This window comes from Tribolium castaneum, chromosome 10 (assembly GCF_031307605.1).
Source record: "Tribolium castaneum strain GA2 chromosome 10, icTriCast1.1, whole genome shotgun sequence".
NCBI lineage: Eukaryota > Metazoa > Arthropoda > Insecta > Coleoptera > Tenebrionidae > Tribolium > Tribolium castaneum.
In genome coordinates this window covers 6,893,768-6,921,082 of record NC_087403.1, presented here as the reverse complement: position 1 = coordinate 6,921,082, position 27,315 = coordinate 6,893,768, and the positions used below count along the sequence as shown (strand labels likewise).

Here is a 27,315-nt window from a genome sequence, read left to right as displayed (position 1 = left end):
TAAACTATACCTACGATGCTGCAATTATCTGATAACATTACATTCAATATAAAATAAAAACCGAACAGGACCACAAATACAAATTAATTTCAACTGATCGGTTGTGCGTTTTGGCGTTTCCGTAGATTTGTCGCCTCAAAAACATTCGGACCACCTGTAGTCAATGTTAATTAATTAAAACAGATTCAGATAATTGCACAGGAAGGAAACATTTCATTAGCCGAATTAAGAAAAGTATTCTTAAAAATCAATATTGGGGATTTGTACTTATCATGTATTTCCTCTTGTTCGATGGCTAAAACACTTAAAATAAAGGAAGGGAGTTGTGAAACTTGAGGTCATATATGTGTATTTACAAATTTTTTGAAGAAAATGAAAATAACTTTTGTTGTAACGTTGAAATCTGAGACTAGCGTTTTTTTACGCATTATTTCGTTATTAGCGTCAATTTTTTGTATGTGAGGCTATAACAATAGGGAACGTATACAATAACAACGTATTCTATTTGTGACCACATTGGATCTTCGGACAAAAAACAAATTCTCAAATGCTCAAACACGTCTCTTTGTAATTGTTGCTAGTAATTATAAATTAATTTAAAAAGACTTATATGTCTGAAATAACCTTTTCATTTGTTGATAATATCCCCAGTCTCGTTCTTAAATTAAATGTTACTAAGGTCAGATCAAGCTTAATGTTTTAAGGTTTCTCAGTCCCACTTATCGGGATTCATCGCAATTAATTTTAGCACTTAACGGTTTGTTTGCACTGTAATACGATCTATTTTAATTTTCTCAAAGGGGACGTTATTTATGATTACGACACTAATTACCACTATCGCACTGGCAATATTGGCATACTGAGTTACCAATTAATATAATACTCACACACTTTGCTCAAACGGCGACGGATTTCTCGAGTTCAACGCGATCTACTGAAGGCAGGAGATAATTACGTGACGGACTTTTATCAAGAATCAATAAATAAAATGATTCAGAATAAGAACTACCAGAAATGTTGTACTGTAATTCTAACAATGAGAGAAAAAATATTGTCAAAAGTAAAATGAGACTTTTGATGAGTTCTCGCAGTGGTTGACGAGGAAAACTTTTAAATTCTAATCCTAAATAAAAATTAACAGAGATATTCTACTTTACACACTGGGTTAGAGTGTTGCTTCGAATCTGAAAGTTAAATATGCATGTAGCTCATTTCGGTTGGGTAATTCTGAGCGGTTTACCAGTGATGAAACTGCTTTCAGTTAAAATATCTTCGTAATTAAGAATTAACTTATTTATAAGCAAACTAATTATATCTCTCTAATTTCAAGTTCTGTTCGCTCTCTGTTACTTTAATTTCGTTTTTTGCAACGCAACTAGGTATTTAGTTATATCACTTATTACAATCATTAATAATCCCGAGATGTCTATTACATCCGTGTTGGCAACTGTACCTCATAACGTGTTAAGGATCAAACAGTTCTGGCAATTTGACAAATTCCTTCCCACGACTGTTTGAAGTAAAAATCAAATGCGCTATTAAACCTGCTAGCTACTTCTTTGTTTGCTTTTATTGGCCTGCATGTTTTAAGAAGCCGTATTTTAGAAAATAGTTTTAATTTTTTTTGTAATGTTGTTGGTTGGTCGCGATATTGTAATTCCGTTCGATGCACATAAATAAAGTAAAGACTCGAACATAAAACACGTAAATAACGATGCTTTTCTACTATTGAAGGGTACGCGGACTAGAGTGGGAGGCGAATTAATAGTGACGTCTTTGCTTATCCTTTTTTATTCCGGTCTATACTGATGCACTTCACTTTACTTTGACATTAACGCAGCCTTTATGAACTTCGAAAAATGGAAACTTTTTTATAACTCAGGTTTTTGCTAAAGAAGTCATTACACCACAGAACGTCAAACGAAAATCCGAAAGTAACAAGCATTATATTTGTTTATAAGTAATATCCAGCGACCTTTAAAATTCAAAAGATCGCGCATTCATTAATAGCAGCTCTATTGACAGGGCGATGATTTACAGCTTCAGTTCGACTGCTAACGAATCCATTATTGGAAAATAGTAAGACCGTAATCCTGAATGACGAAGAAGACAACCAAGGGAAAATGAAATGATTGCATGCTACCCTCACTTCACATTGTTTTATAATGGTTATAAGGCTCAATAAAGTATCGCTAACGACCCGCACAATTAAGTTAATTAAAAAATGCTACTTAGTTTTCACTGAGACTTTAATTATTAAAACAAATATTGGCCAATTTAGTGCGCCAGTTTCTAAGACGGACAGCTGTCCTGAAATGGCTTTATTCGAAATGTGTTAGTTATTTTTAAATGTGCCCAGAATAGAGAGCTTTAGCGAACGAATTTGGATGTGTAATGTCAGATAAGCCCGGTAAAGCTTTCTGCTTTAATGAAATTCTGCATGTACATGTTTTAAAACTGCATTCAGTAACTGAGACTGCCTTCGTCTCAGGGCTGATAAAAGGCATACTTTTATGGAGCAGAAACGATATAATTATAAGTTAATGCAATCGGCACGTATTCACAAACAACTACACAATGTGGCATCAAAAAATTTGAGTGGGCTACACTCTTATTAAAACACTTTCGAACAGTCATTCCAGACCAGACGCAAGTGGTTCATAATAAATGTAACGTTGAAATCAATTCTATTAGTTTCCTATTCTGACCTGTACGCCCAAATCAATTTGCAAATTTGGTGGATGCGCCGGGCTAAAAATAACCAACTTATTTTTGCCACTAAATGAATAAAATTAAATGTTTTCTAACGGTTTTGCGTACTTATTTATCGTAAATCTTGTTTATAAAAGTAATTTGATTCTCTTCCACAAGTACGTAGCTATTGTAATATTGAATAATAATAATTTAGAACACGATAAACGTAATGACAGAGTGGTGACGAACGTAACGTCCTGATGTTTAGGTATGTAATAAGTTTGAGGTTGGACGAGATGTTTGATTTTGCGAATAGTTTGAAAGCGGAGGTAGATCGCTGGAATATTGACTATTTAAAGGAGCGTGGTTTGGTCTTATCGCTTGATAATGCCAGCTTTGGTAGATGTATAAGCCGTACATCTATCGTCAAGTTCCATTTTCTTGGTCGGTGGTTTTTTATGCGGACTCGGTTTGTTGTAGACCAACTAAATTATTCGAAAGCATCAATCAATGTCTAGAGATCTGTGCTAATAGGATTCAGACTGTTAGTTGGTTCAACTCTCCATCGATCAAAGAACGTTGTAATTAGTTTATAAACTACTCTCATCTTCTTGATCATACATTGACAAGACTATAAATGCGTCTTATGACGTAATTATTCATAAGGCGATTACAAACGCCTCGAAAGACTCAAGTTTGAGAGAGAGATGAAAAGCGTCGAGAATACTCGCCCCTACAAACACTGTTTGAGGCTGAAAGCAACAAGTGCTGTCTTATTATTATTATATACGAGTAGAAGTGAATATAAGACTCACTAAATCAGTCACTGGAAATGAGCCCAAAGTTTTCTCCAATTTTCCTCAAAATATCCCAATCGCAAAATTAAATCTCATTTGCAGGTTTCGAACGAACTAGCTGAAATTAAAAATCTGGTTATTTCCGCTACAAAAATTTTTAATTTTTCAACATAATTCAATATACATATTGCAGGTTTATCAAATTTCTGCATCACTGCTCTTTGATTTCTCTTTGTACTACACTCGCAAGGATAACAATTTACATCCGCTTTTTCAACTGAACTTTGTTTGCTGTATTTACGCTTCCACCGTCGTTGTTTCTGAGTGCCAATTCCGATTTTCAAAAACAATGCAATTAAAATTAATCTTTCTTTGTGTATTTACATCTCCAATTTTCCCTGTAAAAATATTCGCAATAAAAAATGCAAGCACTATTGGTTCTAATGGTTAACTAATGGTGTTTTTAAACGACTTATTTGTAGCAGAAAGCAACAAACGTTGTAGTTTTCGAATGCTGAAATTAATAGGGGCGGCTAATTACAAAATAGTGCTGCCTATTGTTGAACAACTGGGCGCTTATTTTAAATCAGTCCGACAAAGATGAGTCGCGTTTTTATTGTTGTACATATTTCACTATAAATTTTAAATACATTTTTCTTACTATACGCGACAGCTCGACATTAATATCCCGCGCGCTGCTTTCAACAGACAACAATGTAGCTAACACACTTGACAACATTTAGAGCCATGAAACTGCAGTAATATTTAATATTTAATCCTTAGTTATATTTCCCAATCATAGAGTCCAGACAAATGAAGCATTCGCCGGTCAGATATTAGTTTGTAGAGTTGGAAAACCGCTAAAAACATGTGTAGTATAGCCTGTAGCTAAGAACAGGCCAGGTCGAAGAGAGCCAAATAAATACGAAAAAACTTTAAATTTCGGCCTCATTCTGAGAGTAACTTGACTACTTTACGCCGATCAATCGATACCTTCATCTAATAGAGTGCAAGGAAACAGCTACGTACTACATATATTCGGATGTATTATCCATCCATAGGCGAGTTTTAACATTATATTGAAACGTTCTATATTTAGTCGCAGCTAGAATTGATTAAAAAACTAGGAGTTTTTTAATTGGGCAAAATACGCGTAATAATTCAGAGAATATCATTGATTCAACAGTCTGACCCGCTCCAACATTACCCCGAACTGTATATTAATTGACTGTAGCTCTATGCTGAAAGTTCAATAGTTGAACTAAACTGTAACGGTCCATTTTTTCACCATGATTGCTTGTTTTATCTTCCTGCACAATGCGAGTTAAACGGAAACTTTATTCTGCGAGTATAATGCAACATTTTATTAGATGTTGCCTTTTAAACAACGTTGGATTTTTTTATTTATGCGGATTGCTGATTTATCGCTTAGTATTATTAAAAAGGAACTAAAAGTAGCAACATTTTATTGTTTGATGAAGCTAGCGGTAATGGAATTGTCTCTGGGGCAAGTCGGTGAAAAATACACGCTTTGAATTTTAGTTGATATAAAAGTCCGATAATGAAAAGTAAATACAACAAAATGGATGAATCCTAAACACGAATCAATAGCATAAACGTATGATCAAGTTTTACAGAGACCGTTGACCTGTGTTTATTGGTTTAATAAACGAAAATAAAACACATAATTATAGATGTAAAATGAAATCGAACAAACAACAAAATATTTTATGGTGGCTTCCGCTAAAAGTGAGGAATGAATTTTCTGACCTGAACTCGCACACCGGACAGTTTCCATTCTGAACTGAACCTTTAACAAAGTCCGGTAGAACGGATTAAAATAGATAATGTAATTTACCAGAATCGACAAACTGCGGCTGCTCTCATCCATTTCATTCGCTCCTGTGTAAGTTACACAACAGCCTTCAAAGCGATATTCCTCTAATTGCAATTTTTACATAGCGAAGAACCAACCGGACTGTTGAATGAAGCTTTTAGCTTGATTTCAAAAACTAATTTATTTTGTGCCAAACTCCAAGCTAGGAGAGCTATCAATTTGTTAGTTTTGATAGTAATAGTGTCGTTCAGCTTATTTTGTTTAATTGTTGTAGGGGTTTGAAGTAGAAGTGGAAAAAATTAGGGGTGAGAGGAGGGTATTGATGGGTCTGTTGTTTGCAGGTTCCGGTGATGCTAAAGTGAACGGCGCTAAATGTATGTGCAGATGCTGTTGTTCGTCTTTGCCTTTATTTTGGGTAAGTGCTTCCGTAATCTAGTTCTTTTCTTGCTTATTGGTAATCTCGATATGTATAAGGATTTTGTTGAGCAAATTGGATATCGGAATGTTTTAAAAGCGGCTTTAATTTCTCGACTGAATGCATAATAAGAGGTGATGGCGTTATTGACAGGAAGGCATAAGCGGTGGCAAACGGAGACCACACAGCATCCCGTCTAATAATATTGATGATGAGCCAACAGTAGAAACCATGAATAAAATATTGGCTGATGTCGACTGTTTGCTCTCTGCGCAATGTTCTTCTAGATAAAGAGAACCGAATGAAACTTTTGCAGACTCATCCTTTGCTTCACTTAAATTGGATACCGAACAGCCACCGCGTGGAAATGTGCCGAATCTAAATGCACATTTATAACGTGTTGATTGGAGCACAAAAGAGGCCACCACATCCTTCCATCCCTATTCCGGGCTGTCTTGCGCTGCCCTTTCATTCCAGGCATTCACACTTATCCGTTACTGCATTAATCGACCTTATGCCTTATTATTGGGTCATTATATGCGTTTATGTATGTACCGACACACTCACTGTCTATAGCTCTCTAACTCATCAGTCACTAATTTGCATGTGGTAATCCGGTTAGGTTATGCCTGTGTTACGAAGCGAGAGAGGCTACGCTGGATTAAACATGTTAATATGAAATTTACACGTCGATATGGCAGTTGCAACCCATAATGGACCGACTCAGTTTCCATATCCTGCAGGATGAACACAGGACGTACCATTTCCATATAACAATACCCGACTATATGACGTCCTCCAAGAAACACCTACCTGAGGGGAAATATTTTTATATAATTTTTGCACATTAATCATTTCATTACTAATAATTTTCCGAGCGGCCTCGGTGCTTCATAATTTTTTATGATTTTAAAATCACAAACCTTACTGATGGCATAAAAATCAATAACTGTTGTTTCCATTATTCAAACAGAAACGTCAAAATTCTAAATGCATTTCTGCAGCCGATGCTCAGTTTTTAGACGTAATTAGCAAACAAAAATAGATGGAGAACTAAAAGCTCGAATGAAAAATTAAAAATAAAAGCGTCCTAAATTATCAAAATAAATTTTTCCGTCCGCTTCGATTTTTTAACAAAATATTTTTTTGGTTGTTAGCAACCACCATGTGGAATAAAATTGATCAATTGAATTGTACGTACCTGCATCAAAAACACTTTCAAGGGTAGCAACAACGAGAATAGAGGAAGCAGCAACGATAATAATAATTGACATGTTCGTTAAAATTATATTCATCTAGTGGGTACAGTACAACTGTGAAAAACAAGCTTTGAAAGAAATTAGAAGCAAAACAAGAAGCACACGCAGAGTGAATAATTGAAGGCAAACAAGTTATAACTACTTTGATTTTGAACGCATTGTAGAAAAAAGTAGAAAATTGGACCAACAGTTTGTTTGAGTGGCACTGATGCAGACAACATCAAGCGAATGATATGATGGCTATATGTCTAATTCCTGTATTCTCGCTCCTTTGAAAATATTTGAAAGTGTTAGCCTAATTTAGTTTGCTCTTGCCTACAAGTTGTTTACTTTGTCTTTGTGCCCGAAGTGGAGCGTTATTTATGTTGACGTCTCATCTTTAATACCATAGATTAGGTGGCCAGAGTGGCAACCGCACATTATAAAATGTTATTAGGTAGGAAAGCAACTATGACGCTAGACAATTTCATGAGCTAACAGGGGCGGGATGGTTGTGTCGCCTTGGACGTAACATGACGATAACATGATCCACTCCCCTAATTGCTACCGCCGTGGGGTTTAATATCTCGTAGTACCCTCTTCTCTTTAGACAAATACAGGCCGCAACTTACTCTTTGAAATTACGATTTGTTTGACCAACTATTTATTAGAAAATCGATCAGACCTACAGCTTTAATCGTTTTGTAAATTAGGCATTTGTTTAGCACGGATTTCCAAAGTAGCCAGCTTACATAAGTTGGTTAAGACCTGTTACTTTTGTAGCAATGTGCTCTCCGGCCAACCTTTAATAAAGGATTTGACGGCCGGCCCTAATTACCAGCAGAGAATCCGAAATTAATGAATTTGTGACTGGGAATTGAAGGTGACAGTTGGCCCAAAGTGCTAACCCCACTGTGCTTGTCCAGTGGGTCAATAACCAGGTTTTTCTCTAGTCCGCGTAAAATAATGGGAAACACCGATAAGACTCTTCTATTTTTATTGTTAATTTGCGCATAATGCACAGTTTGCACCTTTGTAATTATTGTTCTCCTCACAGTAACTTTGTGCAGTAATATTCTGCATTTATCTCGTTTAAATTTCGTATCTCGGACACAAGACTATTTTGTATTATGAAACTTTTGTAAACAATGTTACGGAACAACAAAAATAGGACTAGTTTTGCATTAGCTTCGTTAAAAATGCATTGGCGTATTAGATATCAGTAGTTATAAAATTTGCTACATTCAAAAAATATTGTATATTGTAACTTTATACGTGTTAAGCGGAAAATAAAACAGTAAATTGCATTCTAATCATATTAAACAGTGACAGCGAAACCGTTCCTAACCCTCTTATACACTTTTTATTTTTTTAATATATTCAAATGAAATTTTGTAGCGACTACGCATGCATAAAATTACATTATGTCAGACCTAATTTAATTTTACTAAATTGAAGCTTTCTCCTAATCAGCTTTTCTGCATTAAATACCTATCAAATAAAAAATAATGGAGGTAACAGTATACCCCTGTAAATTTGGCTTCCTGGTTGGCTCATTTGAAATTAGATATTTTTAAAACTATTTTTTACAATTCAGTTACAGGCTCAATTACGTGTGTTAATGTTTTAAATATGAGAAAAGAACCAACTGATGTTCCCTGTTGCTGGAAGTCTGCTATAGTAATTCGGTGAAACTTTTTCAAAATAATTTGGTAGAAAATTTGTCTATCGATGTTTCAATTTAATAACGGCATTGTCTGCAATGCACTGCGAGCTGATGACCAAGCACACAGCCGTGATCTACCCAATTCAATAGAATAACAATCGAGAAGATTCGTTTATCAATGACATGGAAAAACTAAATAAAAGAGGAGGGAATCCATACGAAAGCATCGCATCTGAATTTAACGCGGCCGAAGGGAAATCGCATTCCTGACTTCATTTCGCCGGTTTTATGTACCTAAGGCTTTTCTAATCGCCATAAACATGTAATTAATCTAATTTTTATTTCATTGTTCTGTTAATACCAAAGTCCCTTCGAAAAGAGTCAATAGTCTGAAATTTGCATTTTCGATTTCCGTTAATCCCGTGCGTTGTTAAATCACGTACTAGAGAAGTGAAGCAAGCAATCGTGTCTGATGCAAACGAAAGGATCCTTCCTGACTCTATTTGAATGTGCTTGATTCTGTCTCTTCCAGAGAGGACGGAATAAAAAAGTGTCAACTCTGTACACAAAGAAATATTGTTAAAGAATGATCGGTTTGAGATCATGCTTGCTGAAGCTTTCAGCAATGAGGTCAAGTGTGATTTTCTGGACTCCAGAGGGAAGATCTGGCATTGTGCAGGATGTGTTAGGGGATATTTTTGCAGTAGTGGAGTTAATTGTGATTGGTCTGTCGTGCGGATAGAGTTGAATGTTGCTGGCTTAATAAGCGGTGGTTACCAGCCATTGTGATAACTGGATAATAGTGATAACAAATAACAGAGCGCACGCATTTGCGATAGCGATAGAGGGCTTGAAACTATTCATCTTCCGCACACGAGTATCACCATGAATCACGTTTCAAAGATCATTCTGTGTTATTTTTCAATTTCGGGAACTGATTTTTAAAACACACTGAAGGGAATTTTGGCTGCAAACAGGCTAAAAATTCTATGAATTTTAAGCATGACTTAACGGGTAGGCTTATTCCTTTGAAACTGAAGTATAGAAATAAATCACTGATTAGGTGAATAGAGCAGATTGGACGTTTTAAATGCTCTCGAAAAACTCTACACAACACGCATGTGTGTGTGTTTAAGTTAATGAAAGTGCATGATAACGACACATTTGACCAATCGAATTGATTTCAGCACGAATTTAATTTCCTAGCGTAAATATTATTACTTTAAAATTGATTCCAAATGTAACTTAGTTCTCAAACAGATGTTTGTTTCGTGGAATTTTGAATTTAATGTGATTGCAGAACACCGAGCCAATGTTTGTATATAACTCCAGAAGTTAATGAGATTAGCATCAGTTTAATAGAAAAGGATAGAGCAAGATTGAGCTGTGATCATTCCCGGTCGCAAATATTCGTTCAATCTATCGTTTCTCATCTCATCTCCTAAAATTAGTTTTGAATGAATAGGGGAAATGAGCCTACATTTTTCCACGTTTTGTTTTTTCCAAAAATATGAAAAAAATACCTTCCATAAATATTTGAACTTATAGACTGAATACACTCGATAATCGCGGTATTGGCGAAAACATGCACACATTAGGCTTTGCTTTATTATTGATACTAAATTTTTAAACTGAGACAATTTTATGCCAAGTAATAAAACTCAATACTGAACTTTAGAAACAGTAAAATTTTCATTTGTCTGATGTTGGCCTTATTACCAGTTTGTGTATTTGTCGTTAAATTTTATTTTCACAATTTTTTTATTATTTTGGCAAATAAAGCAATGGCTTATTACATTTTTTGTGAGTTATTTTTAAGTGCAGGCATAAACTTTACAAAAATCCGTGGCTATTCGCACATTAACATACAATTTTACATGTGCCAGTTTAATTTGGAAGATTCGAGGCCTAGAAATGTAGCATGGAAAAAATATATGTTTGTTGACGGAACTTTTGTGATAGGCACTTTCTTGAGCGAGAAAAGGGGTGCGAAAATGTGTCAGATATTCGATAGTTGCAAAAATTAAAACGTCTGAACGTTGAGCTGACTGAAGTATAGTGTGGACCCCACTTTATCATTGAGTAGATCACGTACTAAATGAGATAAAACTGTTATCGATTTCCTGTTCGTTACAATACATTGCAAGAGAGTTCCCAATATTCGCTGGAGGTGATAAACCGCCGGAAGCGTGCGGCCTCACCTTCCACATTCATTGACTTGCGCAAGCAGATATCTTTTCTTCAAGTTGGAGCCTGCAACGAGAATTTAACCGTCAACTTTTTCTCACTTATCCAGTCAACACTTAAGCACACCTTTAAAGTTTAAATTAAATGGGGATGTAAACTGAGGATGTCGTTAAATTCGTCGCTCCTGCAACCCCGTTTCTCGTTCGCACCGGACACACGTAATAATATCTAGATACAAAGATGTTTGTTCAATACATTTGAAAGGCTTCCGTCCGCACTTGACGTCTCGATATGTTTGCTCCACTCACCTCCACACTCCAAACTCTCTCTCCCACCTCACACAAAATTTGTTTAAATAAATAAGCCAACATTATTTAAGGGACTTTTGAAAGCATTAAAGGATTAAAAACTGCATAAGGCTAGATTTGATGTTTTAGTTTTCAAAAGAATCAAATCAAATCAAACAGCCCAAAGAATGTGATTCTGTAAAGTCAGGGTTTTATGAAATGTGCAAACAGAAATATTTGGAAAGATACGTTTATATTCTCTTGGGTGTAAACTACGAGAATAACAAGTGAAAAAATCAAATAAATAAATCCGGAATTCATACAGTGTGTCTGTTCAAATCCCACCTAAAGACAATAAATAAAAATAAACACACCGTAAATAAATTTCAGGCTTTCGGAAGAATTTCAACTGTGGGAGTTTCTATTTTGCGGAGCCAGTAACAGTTTGCAGAATAGCTACAGACTGGGGCCTTAAAGTATGCATATTTTCAAAGATTAGAAGTTCAGACACTGATAATGATGAGAAACTAAAAACAAAAACTAAAAACTATTGAGACTGAAATTCTGGAAGAAGTAAGAAACTCAAATAACTGAGAAACTGGAAAAACTAAAGAAGCATAAAATTAAAGTTCTGTAGATCGAAGTGATTAAAAAAGTGATAATAAAAAAACTATGAAACTGCAAAGTAAGAATACATTAATAAGATAGTATAGTAAAACCACAAAAAAAACGAATTGAGGAAATGAATAATATGAAATACTATGGGGAGGAAAATTAAGAAATTAAAAAGGTAAAGTATTGAAAGCCTGAGAAACAAAAAATCTGTAGATGTAAAATAAAAAAAATTAAAAAACATTCTATTTTAAATTAGGAAGAGTAAACACAACTGTTGGATGTTTAAAACTTTATTTAGAAATTCGGGAAAAATAAAAAAGGTGTCAAATAATCCAATTTTAACCGCTAAAAATTGCGTTTAAGGAAAATTTTCAAAATGTGGTTTTTACAGCTGTAATACCAAATGATTTGCTAATTTTGGCGGCTGTGGCGTTGGTGCGAGGTGACGAGAGAATGATGTGCAATCGTGCAACATTTTCGTATGAAATATGGCTTATGATATATTGCGATCACGTTTCAGAGGCTGTATGCGAAAGCCACGGGCCGGTCTTCTTACTGGAGCCTCCTGCTCACCTCACCTTTTCAAATACCACAGGCTCGCAGGTGAGTTGTTCCGCACATGGGTCCCCAACACCCCAGGTGGACTGGTTGCTACAGGATGGCCAAACTGTCACCGCTGTGCCTGGGCTTAGGTAAGTCACTCCTTCCAGCAGTATATTTAAAGAGGTGCCCTTGCAATGGAAACTATGCACGTGTAATTTTCACGCCACTGTTTAGGAAGATGTGATAAATAAATTTCTATTTGAGACAATGCGTAATTGATGAAGGTGAACGCGTCGACAGTGTACAACTTTAGTCGAGCGAAAAGGGTGTCCCAAGCCCCAAGAGGCCTGGAAGTAAATCGAGCCTTGCTAGAATATCCAAGTTGGGAGGCCGCCTCATCGCCTTAGCGAATTAAGGTTTTATGTTAATTGGTGTCGAAGGGTAAAGAGACTAGGTTCTTAGTTTTCAGCGGCTATCATGTCACTCTTCATGTTGTATAATCAGTTCGTGTCTTGCAAAAGGGATTTGTATCGTGTCACACCATATCTTTATTATCCATTGCTGGATTCATTCGTTATTCTATTTTCTAAATAAAAAAGGCTCATCCAACGGCGAAAATGTGATTAAAGCTGTAGGATCGCAAACAAGACATAATTAACACAAATTCCAGCCACATCCAACTAAAATTCTTTAAAAATTTTACACTCGACGTCTCGTCATTGCATCCTCATTGAGGAGATCATTAGGGTGAAAACAGCGTCTTTGAAAGAATTTCTATTTTCCGCCGTCAACTCCCATAATTCATGTTATTAGACGGTGTAACTAAATTAGTGTATGTATAGCGTATATGAAGTGGGTCAGCTGTATCAACCCTTCAGTTACTTGAACCAGCCACTACGAATTTGCGTGACCTGCCTGAATGCAAATGTCAACTCTGTGGGTGAATTCGTTTCTATCTTTGCAATGATCGATATTGGGATACATGTGACACAACGAGCCGTATAAATAATGGACTCTGGCAGGTCTATTATAAATGTATGGGACCGACCCGGAAACCGGAATAAGCTCCAGTAGACAGATCGAGAATTCAAAGATTGATGCTGCTAACGGATCCACTAAAACTAGTTTTATTTACTTTTTTCGTTAACTTAAACAAACTTATTCAGTTACACATAAATTAGATCTTCTCAAACAGAGGAAAATTGTATTTTGTTCGTCAACTTGTACTGCTCATACATAATATATTATAAAAAGGCGGTACACTGATAATTGGCTCATTATCCAAAACTATGGTGTATGGAAATGATGAACAAAAACACGGTTTTAGTCCAACACACCAAACCACAAAGTGGTTAAACACAGGTGAAAATATATCAAGTTTGTACAGTGGAACTCGGTTATAACGAATCCGGCTTCGGATATAACGAAGAGAAGTGAAAGTTATATTATAATAAGAAATAGGTTTAGTGCACTTTTGTTAGGTTCTAGGAACATTCATTTCGGATTCACTGCAGCAAGATTCACACAAAGTCATCAGGAATCTTTTTTAGCCACAAAAGTAAAAAATATTGAATTGTTGGAAAACTGTTAAACATAGGCATACTTAAATGTATCATTCTTAATAAATTATATTAATACTTTATTTTGTGTATTTATTCGAAGCTTTAGAGTCCTTTAATTGAAAAATTACTCTATACAGAGGAGTTCCACTGTATTTATGGCAACTCCAATATTATGCATAATAACAATTATTGAACAGCGTGCTCAAAAACTGGCGCACCAACTCAATGGTGTGTGGTAGAGAACTGGTTACACATAAAAATAGTAAAAAAATTCTTTGTATTAAAATTATTGATAAATAACGTATTTTAGATAAATGATATGTGGCAACGTTGTTTAACAGTCATGATCGCAATAGAATTTGAGCAACAATAAAAATAAATTATTTTTGAAACGGTTTCCTAGGAAATTCCCTGTGTTGTCACATCTACACATTGTGATTTTTTGGATGAATTTTAATTTTTTAAATTAAAAAAACTGTTAAAGTCTGAGAGTAAATTTAAAAATAATTATTCATCGTTTTGTTACGGAACGATTACCAGGTATGAAACATAAAAAAATAATGAAAACTAAAGAAGTTAACACAATAAGTTTGTAACTCCAGATTTTTTTAAATATGACTTTAGGAATTTTTTCAACATTTTTCCCGTAATTGCTTTTGCTTCTCAATAACGTATGTAATGTACCACTGAGTTGGTGCGCCAGTTTTTGAGCACCCTGTATTAAAAAATCATTAGGTCATCCTTTAGAATGGCCAAACACTTTCGTTAAGCGAATTAAAAATTATTCGAAAATATATCAACCATCAGTTTGCCCCGCGACATAAATATTTATGTTATTTATGTGTCTACTGTTGGACGTGTGAGTGACATTCGCCACTCCCAGATACACGTATTAGTCTGCCCGATCATGCATTTATACCATAGAATAGAATATAGATAGAAAAGGACACATTGTAACTGGATCGATTCTTTGTTCCTCTGTGATAATTCGATTTTCCCAATTTTATCTGTTTTCGGTACTGTCACATACGAGTATATATAGTGTCATTTGTTACTTATGGCATGCGGGTTAGTTTGATAATATTAATTTAATGTTGTTTCAAGAAATTATTTCAGGTGATAAACTAGCATACTAATGGAAACTAAGTCAAATATTAATTTATAAGACGAAATAGGCTATTATTGAGGTATGTGGCATCAATTACATGCCAACAATGCTTCTATTTCCGCCTCCCATAAATTCTAAATAAAAAAGAACCCATAGATCAATGTCGGATCTGTTAACTCGGTCTAGACTGAAAAGAACGTTTTCCGTTCCGTTATTCAAATTGGTTTGCAAACGACCACTATGTTAGGCTATGCGAGCTGCAAAATGAATGCAGAAGCTTATCATCAGGGTGATCCTGATTCCACGTCTATTGTGTCTCCACATATAATATATCATCGTTATCAAATTACTGAACCTCTTTATGCATCAAGTCTAAAAAGCGATCGTGCAAGTACATATGTATACTTACGTTGCGTTCACCTTTGATCAAACTTTATTCGTTAAAAATAGTAGTTTTAGTATTTTGTAAAAATTGTGAAGGGTAAATCCATTTTACTAAGTTCCGAGTCGTGACGGCTGATGAGTGCTTTAAGGTTTATGCATGTTTTTATTTTTCAGACAATCACTGGGTAATGGAACTTTATACTTTCCACCTTTTAGAGCCGAAGATTATCGAAAGGACGTCCACTCCACCGTTTACCGTTGCAGAGCATCTAATTTAGCTGGCACTATCCTCAGCAGAGACGTCAATGTAAGAGCCGGTAAGAGCACCTTATTTTGATGCCACGGCAGCTGTTCATAACTTTCGCCAAATACTTAATCTTAGCCAATAAAATATTTCTCGGTTTTGGAGAAAATGAGCATGATTTTTCAAAAAATGCGAAATGTGAGCCGACAGCATTCTCTAATTATTCCGACACGTGGACGGCAACCTTTCGATCGGCGTAGGTCGTAGCTCGCATCCTCCATTTCTGCTGAATAATAGAACGTGTGGCGGTTGTGATTTCCCTAGACGGTAGTACATAGCACGAGACACATTTATGAGGAAATAAAACGGAAACATCGAAGCTTAATAACTAACTATTCAAAGTGTTGTTAAGTGTTAAGCGCCGTTATTAAATATGCCGGTTTTGTATTTGTTGTAATTACATCACGCAAATTGTTGTTTATCTAGCATCTGAAATTGTACGATGCAAATTGACACACGAAACATGTTTTGACGGTTTACGTAAACATTTTCCTTCCGATCGCTGCGCTAGTTTCTGCTTTAAACCAATCTCGGCATCTACAAAGTGCGTTTGCACGTTATTATAGCCACCTCGGTTTCAAGTCAAGCCGTGTGGACAGTCTTACAATCATTTGACTTTAATTTCAACTTTCAGCTCCGGTGCACATCTTTGCCCAATTTGATAATCGGGGTGAAAAACATTCAACCTCATCACTACTCATCAGTGACATTCGTAAACAATGCTCGTTTCTAAATACGTTTTACCCCAAATCCCAACCAAACACATTTTTTAATTAAATTAAAACTTGCTCCAAAATACCACCGGCAGCACACGATTTTTACTGATAATAATGATAATGGTTCCGAACCATCTAGTTCGGAGAGGAGTAAAAACAAAAAAACATTTTTTATGTTGATTTAGTTCACTATACAATAATGCATAATCGAGAAATTCTAAATTAACTCAAGAGTGATCCTGCGACAGTTTACAGTCTGAATGACTTACTAGTTGCTGATTGATTACTTTATTGTTAAAAATGTGTTAGCGTTTTGGCGGCTGTTTGGAACAGAAAAATTAAACTGTTCCTTGACAATAACAAGTGACTCTTTGAAATTGGCTTATAAACCGATTCTTGGCATTGGTTTGCCGACATGCAGGAGTTAATGAATATTAAAATGATGAGCGTTTAGATCAATCAGGAAGAATCTCAACTGGTGTTATTATGGAGTGAAAGGCGTCTTTGAATGCCCAACAATTTTTCATTCTCTCAGCTTTTTAAGTGTGCATTCAAGCATTTATCCACACTATCCAGACACACACCCTTCGCTCGTTCGCTGTTTACGTAATGCAAATTTAAATAGCAAACAAATTCTTAAATCTACCCCTACAGCTTAATATTTGAATATTCTCTGTGGAAATTCGATGCAGCCAATATAAACGTAACGTTCGATTGCATATCAAATTGTCGCAATTCTGTTAAAACTCAATTTAGCTAGTTTTCAAGCATCCCCCAATTGATGTTTAATAGTTTGCATGATTACGAAGTGTCCCTCGGGGTGCGTTCTATATACGATTTTCAGAAAACGTTATCGAAAATTCCATTTAAATAACGCCGTGTCACATTTCCGAACTCTTCTTCATAAATCTTTAATGGAAGCAGTAACTTATAGATCACCCCGTGAGACCTTGGACTCGGGTATAAGTTTAATACTACTATATATTAAAGATATACGACGAAGACAGTATTCTTTGGAATTAAGGCGATTTCTATCCTCTTACCGTGTGAGAGCTTTCGTATAGTTTTGTATGATCCAGAGGACCACGTTACAGGCATTCGGAATAGCTTCGAGAAGCGCTTTGAATAACGACATCACAGGTATTTTTTTCCCGTCCGATAGACAAAGTTTCCTCTCTGAAGTCACGGAAATTGAATTTTTGAATCACAGGACAAATACAAAAATGTCCATTCAACTATTGTGAAATGTGAACCATTGCCACGACCACTATGAACAATAAACTAATTTTTATGGCTTTCACCTCCGTACATATTTTAGCCACGACGTCATCATAGTATTTTTCATTTTTTCAAGAATAATCAAATTTAGATTACTTGCTTAGTAACTCGTTTAGCATAATAATTGTGAATTAGAATGCAAACGAGTTAAAACTTGACTTTTAACTCATTTTTGCTAATAGTGCTGGAAGAAATGCTACACTAACTAGGTGAAATTCATTAACAAGAAAAGATAAATGCATTGAAAGAAAAGTGAAAAAAATATTTGCTCAAGTCTAAAATCCGATGATAATGCTCTTTTAAGAAGAATTCATAAGTTGGGAGTGAACACTGAACAGTGAGCTTATCTATAACAAACTTGAACGCGCACACAGAAAAAGGCGATAATATTGATTAAACTAGAAAGTTGCGAATACTCAACGCAAGCACAGATCAAGATTTTTCACTCTAAATCAAACATTTTATTTTTTAATTTTGTGGTTAAATATTTAAGACAGTGACACATTCTCTCCACACGTAGAACTTCCACAGTTTGTTCTCACAAAGTTCGTGTAGAAAACATCTAAAGTTACGAAACCTGTAAAACTGTAAACAAATTCAGTGGACATATGCATACGGTAACAGAATTAACTGAATAATGCAGGTGTGTTTTGTGTAAAAATAAAAATAATTTGGTGAATTAACGCTTTTCCATCTGTGGCACCTGACTGAACTATTATTACTTATAAATAATAGGATCGCACATTCTGAGCTTGATCAAGAATTTTTGTTCTTTCTCAACGTTTTAGGTCACTGATTGATAGAAACCAGATTTTAGGAAACTTTTCTTAAAACTTGAATATTTTTTTAATGGAGATATTTGACACCGTTTTATTTTTTCTATCTCCAGGATTTCAGAATTTTAGTTTCTCAATTTTCCCATAGTATTTTATATTATTCATTGTCGCATTTGTTCGTGGTTTTATTAGTGTTCTTCTTTGTAGTTTCACAGTTTTCAATCACTTAAATCTACAGAATTTTAATATTATTGTAGCTTTTCGTCAAAAAAAACCAAATTATTTTAAAAACTAAGCAGAATCGATCATTTTAATAATAATAATAATAATAATAATAATAATAATAATAATAATAATTTATTCGTCAAAAATGTTACATAAGATCTTACAGACACGTCAGTATAACAAAAAACATACGTACACAAGTCAACAGCTCAACATACAAAGTTGTAAATAATAAGACAATACAGACAATATTTAAATGTTAAAAACAGCGACCTACAATTTAAATTTTAACAAATATATCTACTGGTTTCAATGAATACTTAGTTATATAGTAATATTTGACGTAAGAAATTCAGTGATGGAATAAAATACATTATCTTTAAGGTAGTTTTTGACTGTTTGCTTAAATTGTTTGTGTTGCAAGAGTTTGGTCTCGCGTTTGAGTTTATTAAATATATTTAGATTTAAACAATTTTTATCTGTTGTTACATGGTTGTGTTTCGTCGTAACCAAGAGATGAGCTCCTCTTGTATTGTAACCATGCAGTTCACCATGAGTTTGAAATTTATTTGAATGATGGGTTTCAATTAAAGTAGAATAAATAAACATTGAGGGTAACGACATTATTTGAAATTTGTGAAACCAAGGTCTACAGCTTTCGCGTTGTGTTATCCCAGCTAAAATTTTCACTGCTTTTTTCTGAAGTTTAAATACTCTTATTGAGTGACATGAATTTCCCCAAAGAAGGATTCCGTAACTGAGAATACTGTCTGTGTATTAGTGAAAAATAGGTGGTAACTAGATTGTTAAAGTTGAGTATCTTTTTAAGTTGTCGAAGTACAAACAGTTGGCTCGAGATCTTTCTGCACAAATAGTCAATATGATAATTCCATTTTAAACCATCATCAACTATTAAACCTAAAAGTTTCACTTGGACAGCCCTTATATGATTGTTGTTAAACGAAAAGATAATTTTTTGAGTTTTATCTTTGTTCAATTTAAGACAATTATTGTTGAACCACTGTTCTACTTTACGCAATCCATCTTCAAATTGAAGATTGATTTCATTACGATTTGTTGAAGCAAAGAGTAGCGTTGCGTCATCAGCATAGAAAATATTTTTAATAGGTGATAAGTGAGCAGACAAATTATTTATATAAATGATAAACAATAGCGGTCTAAGTACGGATCCTTGGGGTACGCCATGTTCAATTTTCCCTATATTGGAGTATTTGTTGTTTGAGAGTACCATTTGTTTTCGATTCTGAAGATAAGATTCAAAGAATTTTAATGGCGTACCCCTTATACCGTAATGCTCTAGCTTTTGTAAAAGAATAGAGTGAGACACGCAGTCAAAAGTCCTACTAAGGTCACACAAAACTGCACCTATTGCATGTCCCCCATCCAAACATTCAACTACGTGTTCCACCATATCTCGAAGAGCAGTGATTGTGCAACGGCCTTTTCTGAAACCGAATTGACTGTTACTTAGTAGATTATATTTTTCAAAAAATCGAATTAATCTTTCTTTCACTAAGATTTCAATAATTTTGCCTAAAATGGGAATGATTGCAATGGGCCTATAGTTTTCAACGTTCATTTTATTACCTTTTTTAAAAATTGGGATGATTTTGCTACATTTTAGTTTATTGGGAAAAACTCCTGAAACAAAACATTTGTTTATAAGCTTCGTTAAAAAGGGAGTTACTATAAACTCGGAAGATTTAAGTATTGAGGAATCTAGGTCATATATATCACAGCATTTCGAATTATTTAGTTTATTAATAACATTGCTGACTTCCTTTTGTGACACCGGTTCTAAAAAAAAATGATTGTGTATTTATAGTACGATTGAAGGATTGACTAGTATTTGGAAATGAATTTGGTTGTATTGAGTTTACAATTTTTTCTGCTATAGAACAAAAAAATTATTCGCATCTAAAGCGAGACCCCGTTCTGTGAGCCCTTAAACCGGTTCACTAGTGTATCATTTGTCCGAGGAATGAGTAATTGACCAATAAAAATATAAAAATCACCTCCTACTTGTTTATCTGGTACACAAAAAATTGCAAGACGACTGAAGCGTTTATCATTGGATATGGGAGGGATATCGCACTCCCAACTGTAAAGCAGACCAATCATAAGGCGATTAAAAGTGAGCAAAAAACTGGTGTTGGATTATTTTGAAATGTCGGCGAAACCACCTGGAATTCCGCTGTTTTTGAAAAAAATTCAAGTTTTCTGTTACACTGGGGTTCAAAAATCGTGAATAAATAAACATTTAGGTTCAACAGTTGATAAACTTCTTTATCTTCTCTACTGTACGAACTGGACGTGTTTGAAGTAATGTTTATAAAAATATTTTGGTCAAAATCTTTGCCTATAGTAATACAAAACAATGAATACTCGTTCCGACATCTACGTGTGCGTCAGCATGCATAAAATATTGAGTTAGGAGTGTTTATAGCCGCAGCGACGCGAGACATCCTTTCATAAGCAATTGTCTACCCTACATAACATCCATTTATAATTTACGTTCTTAAGGTGAATCAAAAGTGTGCATTTATTTAAATTATTCGGGGTGTTGGGGTTGTTTGTCAAAGCTCGGACAACTGGGCAGAGAGAATCCCCGAATATAGCTGGTTTTGATTTACACTTACGAACGGCCATTATTTGAAAATGGATTGTTATCGATTTACAGAGGCAATGCCATCACTGGAGGGTGGAATAGGTACACAAAGCTGGAAGCAGTAATTGTTGGCCAATACACACGCATACATGCTTTTGTGCCGTCCGAGCAAAGACACAAACACTTTAATATTTGTCAGATCGAACCGACAAAACTTGAAAATATTTGCGAGTGGATGTTTCCGCCGGAGCGGTAATCGATCAATAAGAAAATTGCAGCAACTAAACTCAAAGGCCTTTGGCAAAAACGAACGGTGCATCCCGATTTTTTTATCATAATCAGGCGGTATTGGTGTATGGTTAGGCCTTTGATCTTGCGCGACCCAGCTGTGGTTGGGTGGTTCCTGGGAGGATCAACCAACACTGCAGCGAAACAAATGTGCGAAATTCATGTTTGAATGGTTTCGAATGAATGCCCTTCCCGGCTCCCACTTCCCGGGCGCTAGATCGCCAAAGAGATTGATGAAGCTCCGATTGAAACAGACGGCTCGTGTGTATGTATGTATTCCTCTATGCCATCGATCCGGTAATTTGACGGGAGAATGCTAGGAGGTACCGCTGTCGATTTTACGGGACCGGAGCAGTCCGAGTGTTTCGCCAGCAAAAATCCGCGCCATCAAGTATTTATTTATTTAAATAAACCAGCAATTGTGAGAGAAATTGCAGGAATTTAAAATTTTTCATTCCCACCGAGATATAAGAAAATGAAACATCCACTGAAATTATGAAGGCATTGTTGCCTTAAACGGCGATACTGATTGCGAGGCGAGATACATAATCAAGAAAGAACTCATTAAAGTGTGGTGAATTATGTCCCTCACCTCGTAATCATTCCCGACTAAGTTCGGTAAACAACAGCAAAACCGCTGAAGAGAATTTAAATGCGGCAATTTCAACATTATCAATTTAGCAATCGTCAATATTGGCAGCAACGAACCAAGTCCTCATAAAAAGGGGTCTTGTAGTTCGACAAAACAACTAAAAAACCTGCTTGGAGCCATATAAAAATCATTCGGATTAAATTCTGATTGAAAATGGGGAGATTTTTATTCATTTATTTATTTTTGCGCTTAAAATTTACATATACTGCGGATAAAGTTAGTTCTTGTTTTCATTGCGTTCAAGTACTTTCAAATTGAAAAATTAACATACTGTCAAATACAATATTTCAGTATGCATTTTGAAGTCGAACACCCAATTTGGTATTTTTCGATTTTTCCTAAAGATGCAATGATAAAGTTAAAAAGTGGCACAATGGTAAACTTAATTTAGCAAGTTTTGTGCCAAATGCTTGACAAACGGCGCATATTTGACGATAGTTTGAATGATTTTGTAATTTTTCAAATACACCAAGGTGATTTTTTTGAAGATGAAATTCGGAAAAATTGCGAGGTTTTGGGTACAAAAATGGCATTTGACTTACTTTTTAAGAAATTTTGCACAATAATTAAATTTTTGCTGAATGAATAATGCTTAGAAAAGGTACATTTTGTTCATTTTTGACCAAATTTGGTAATTTTTTTGTTGTAGTTTAATAAAAACTGGATTTTTGAACGAAAACTGTGTTTAAATCCTCAGAGCTTACAAAAATAATGTCATTTTATTTTTGACATAGTTCTGCAATTTATTGGCTTACTTTTTAAGAAATTTTTGCTGAATAAACGCTTAGAAAATGTAAATATTTGGTTATTCTCGACCAAATTTGGTAACTCTTTCGATCTAGTTTAATAAAAACTAAGAAAAAAACTTGATTTTTGGTTTAAAAACTAATTTAAGTCCTTGAAAATTGCAAAAATAATGTCATTTTTTGACATAATTTGTGATTTATTGGCTTATTTGTTAAGAAATTGAGCGCAATAATTGCATTTTTGCTGAATAAATGTAAATTTTTGGTAATTTTCTATTAAATTTGGTGATTTTTTTGTTCTAGTTTAATAAAAACTGAAAAAAAACCTGATTTTTGGTCTAAAAACGTGTTTAAATCTTCAAAACTTGCAAAAATAATGTCATTTTTGACATATTTCTGTAATTTATTGGCTTACTTTTTAAGAAATTTTGCGCTAATTGAGTTTTTGCTGAATGAACGCTTAGAAAAAGACGATTTTTGGTCATTTTTAAGCATGTTTTTTAATTTTTTTGTTCTAATTTAATAAAAACTGGAAAAAAATTCAGAACTTGAAAAAATAATGTAATTTTTGACATAATTTTGTGATTTATTAGCTTATTTTTTAAGAAATTGAGCATAATAATTGAATTTTTATTGAATAAACGCTTAAAAAAGGTAAATTTTTGGTCATTCTCGACCAAATTTGGTAACTTTTTCGTTGTAGTATAATAAAAACTGGAAAAACACTTGATTTTTGGTCTAAAAACGAGTTTAAATCTATAGAACTTGCAAAATTAATGCGATTTGTGACATAATTTGGTGATTTATTAGCTTATTTTTTTTAAAATTGGGCGCAATAATTAAGTTTTTGTTTAATAAACGTTTCGAAAAGGTAAATTTTTGGTAATTTTCGACCTAACTCAGTAATTTTTTGGTTCTAATTTAATAAAAACTGGAGAAAAAACTTGATTTTTGGTCTAAAAACGTGTTTAAATCTTCAAAACTTGCAAAAATAATGTCATTTTTGACATATTTTCGTGATTTATTGGCATACTTTTTAAGAAACTTTGCGCTATAATAATGTTTTTGCTGAATGAACACTTAGGAAAGGTATATTTTTGGTCATTTTTCAGCAGTTTTTTTAATTTTTTTGTTTTAGTTTAATAAAAATTGGGAAAAAAATTTGATTTTTGGTTTAAATCCTCAGAACTCGGAAAAATATTGTCATTTTTGACATAATTTTGAGATTTATTTACTTTTTTGCACAATAATTCAGCTTTTGCTGAATAAACGTTTAGAAAAGGTAAACTTTGGTCATTTTCGACCATTGGTAATTTTTTTGTTCTTGTTTAATAAATATTTAAAAAAAAACTTGATTTTTGAACTAAAAACTTGTTTAAATCCTCAGAACTTGCAAAAATAACGTCAGTTTTGATGTAATTCTATGATTTATTGATTTACTTTTTAAGAAATTTTGTCCAATAATTAAATTTTTGCTGAATAAACGCTTAGAAAATGTTAATTTTTGGTCATTTTCGACCAGATTTGGAAATTTTTTTGTTCCGGTTTCTAGACTCTTGTAATAAATGAGAGCATAGTAAATTTTAAATTCAATATTAATTTCATACAAAAGTGATAAAGGCTTTTGAGTTCATGACATTTAGCTTTTTTGAAAAAACTTTTTCAATAAAATCGCAATAAATAACTATTTATTTTACCATTTGGTGGCAATTTCTCTAGTCAAAATTTGGTTTGTTTCAGTGGTGAACCAGCATTACGAGGTGCAGGTGTACCACACTCACGTATCAGCCGGCAATACCGCAGTCTTAGGCTGTGTAATTCCCGCATTTGTTAAAGAGCACGTTAGTGTGACATCGTGGTCAAGAGACGAGTCAATCCTTCTGCCTGGATCAAACCTGGGTGAGTATGTAATTAGCTAATTAATGATTTTCGATAGGGTTTCCCATAGATTGGGTTTCCGGGTTCGTCCGGTGAGTTTATTGATGCGCGTAAATAGATCTGTTTCAGATCAGTGGACTTATCCTAAAGTGGTTTACTACCAATCGCTTTTGCAACTTCTTTTTGTATTATAATAAGATGTTTCGGTGTTTGGGCTGACGTTAATGCCCGGGGAAAACTCGTATAGTTGTGGCGCGCGGTGTCTGATGTGGAAATCGAAAAGAATAGAATTAAGACGCAATTGATAAATGTTCGTGCCAAGGCTCGGATAAAGCAAGCGTATCCCAGCACAATGCTCGCTAGATTTGACTTGGGAGCCGCGATCTGTAAATTGATTATTTCCCTCGCACAATAGTCCCATGTCCCAACTATCATTTTTATTCCAGAGGAAGATTCGGGCTTTTAACACCGAATTCCAGAGCCAGATCAGCAATTTTGCAATGTGGTGCTCATAAATAACAGATGGTTTAGCAGATTATGACACTGTTTAGGACTTCATCTTTGACTTGGATTCTCACTTTCTCCTTTGACAATATCCCAAGAAAACTTTGTTATATTGTGTTGCCACTCTAGAGAAAGCCTTGGCTTCGACTTTCGAGAAAGAAACTTAAATTGAATACAAAGTCGTGGCGGTCTCGGCGTTATGCAATAAAACAAAAAGAATCGGATGATGGGATGTGCTAAAATGACTTAAATTTCTCAGCGGGATACTGTAACTTACATTTTTGCTCAATAATGAAGTTCTCCCCACATACGAGTCGGTTTTTTCTCCTGTTTACGCCGTTTGACGCCAACAAACACCAGCCACACCATTTTTCAGCCTCGGAACAACCGACAATTTTCACGCCATTGCTACGCATACTTATATTACATACCTCGAAATTGATACAATTTAATAAACTGCAACCATTTTCCTACTACTACATTTTTATAGTGTAGTTATATCGTTTTTGGAAGCACTTTTTTATTTCAGGTGGTCGAATCGTCGTTACTTATGGAACCGGTGAACTTCATATACGTTCCGCAAGGGCCGAAGATGGCCAAGCAAGATATTCGTGCCTGACACTTCATATATTGACACAAGAACGAAAAAGAAGTGCCCCTGCCATTTTAACGGTTACAGGTTATACTTTTATATAAATTTGTGTTTGCCTGTCCAATTACATTTAGGTGTACATTTCTGTTTCTGCACGTAGATGCTTATTTTCGAAGAAATAATATACTACTGTAACCAATATCCCCATGTGTATATTATACATCTATACAAATTGAAACTAAAACACCTCAGTCGATATCTTTAGAAAACAGTTGCTTTAATCTATTTATGTTGTTATAATTTAATAACTAATAGTATATATATATATGTATATATATATACATATAATTATAATTATAATATAATTATAATATAAATATAAATAATATATATATAAAATAAAAAAAGGAAAAGTGAAATTCTGTAAATCTAAGTGAATAAAAAACTATAGAACTGCAAATTAAGAATATTAAGAAATTAACTAAAATTATAAGACACAAAAACAACAAAAAACTGAAAAATTTAAGAAATGAATATGAAATATGGAAAACTAAAAAGCTGAAATACTGAGAATATGCTTATAATTGATTAAAACACTAAAAAACTATGAGACTGAAAAACTTGAGAACATAAAAAACAGCTTTGTTTCAAGTGGAATAACTTAAAAAAGGTAAATGAAACACTCAATTTTTTACTTCTGCTTTTCGAAATAAAACCGTAACTCATAAATTTAAAATGCCCAAGATAATAACTAAAAAACATAAAGATTTTTGACCTAGTTTGAAACATTCTTGAGTTTTGTGAGGGAATTTTGCAAAACAATTGCGTGAGGGGTGATTTTTATATTTTTATTGGTTAATTACTCATTCCTGGAACAAATGAGACACCATAACCGGTTTAGGGCAGGATTACGCCTTAGATGCGAATAAAATGGTCGACTCTGCTTAGTTGAAAAAAAAAATTAAAAAAAACACTTTTTTTTATTTATTACACAAAAACTAAGAGTGCTAGAAAAGTAGAACTTTCACACAACTAATCTATACAGTCGGTTTGGAGAAATTTATAATTGCAACTATAATAATTAAAATAAATAAATTTATTTGCAGGTTTGACCTTTTCGTAAATAATTTATTTATTCTAAAATCAAGACTGGTACAAAAAATATTTAAAATCAAAAAATAATTTAATGTAGAATTAGAGTATCCATATTTTCAAAAATTAAAAGTTCAAACACTGACAAAGGAACTTTAACGCCGAGAAACTAACAACACAAAAACTAAAAAATATTGAGACTGAAATTCTGAAGAACGAAGCGACTGAAAAACTGAGAAACTGAAAAACTATAGAACTGGAAAAAATAAACACTAATAAATTGGGATATTATAGATTCTGAA

At 34.1% G+C, this 27,315-nt stretch overlaps 1 protein-coding gene across 2 annotated transcripts in view; it reads left to right on the top strand.

Moving 5' to 3' along the window:
• Positions 1-27,315, top strand: part of Dscam3 (Down syndrome cell adhesion molecule 3) — a 45,875-nt gene that overhangs the window by 2,034 nt on the left and 16,526 nt on the right. For both annotated transcript variants that reach the window (XM_064359532.1, XM_064359531.1), the window contains exons 2-6: positions 5,670-5,743; positions 12,257-12,428; positions 15,508-15,650; positions 24,688-24,846; positions 25,859-26,008. In XM_064359532.1, the coding sequence (XP_064215602.1) occupies positions 5,701-5,743; positions 12,257-12,428; positions 15,508-15,650; positions 24,688-24,846; positions 25,859-26,008 (667 nt within the window). In that variant the 5' untranslated portion in view covers positions 5,670-5,700. The remainder of the gene's footprint in view (positions 1-5,669; positions 5,744-12,256; positions 12,429-15,507; positions 15,651-24,687; positions 24,847-25,858; positions 26,009-27,315) is intronic.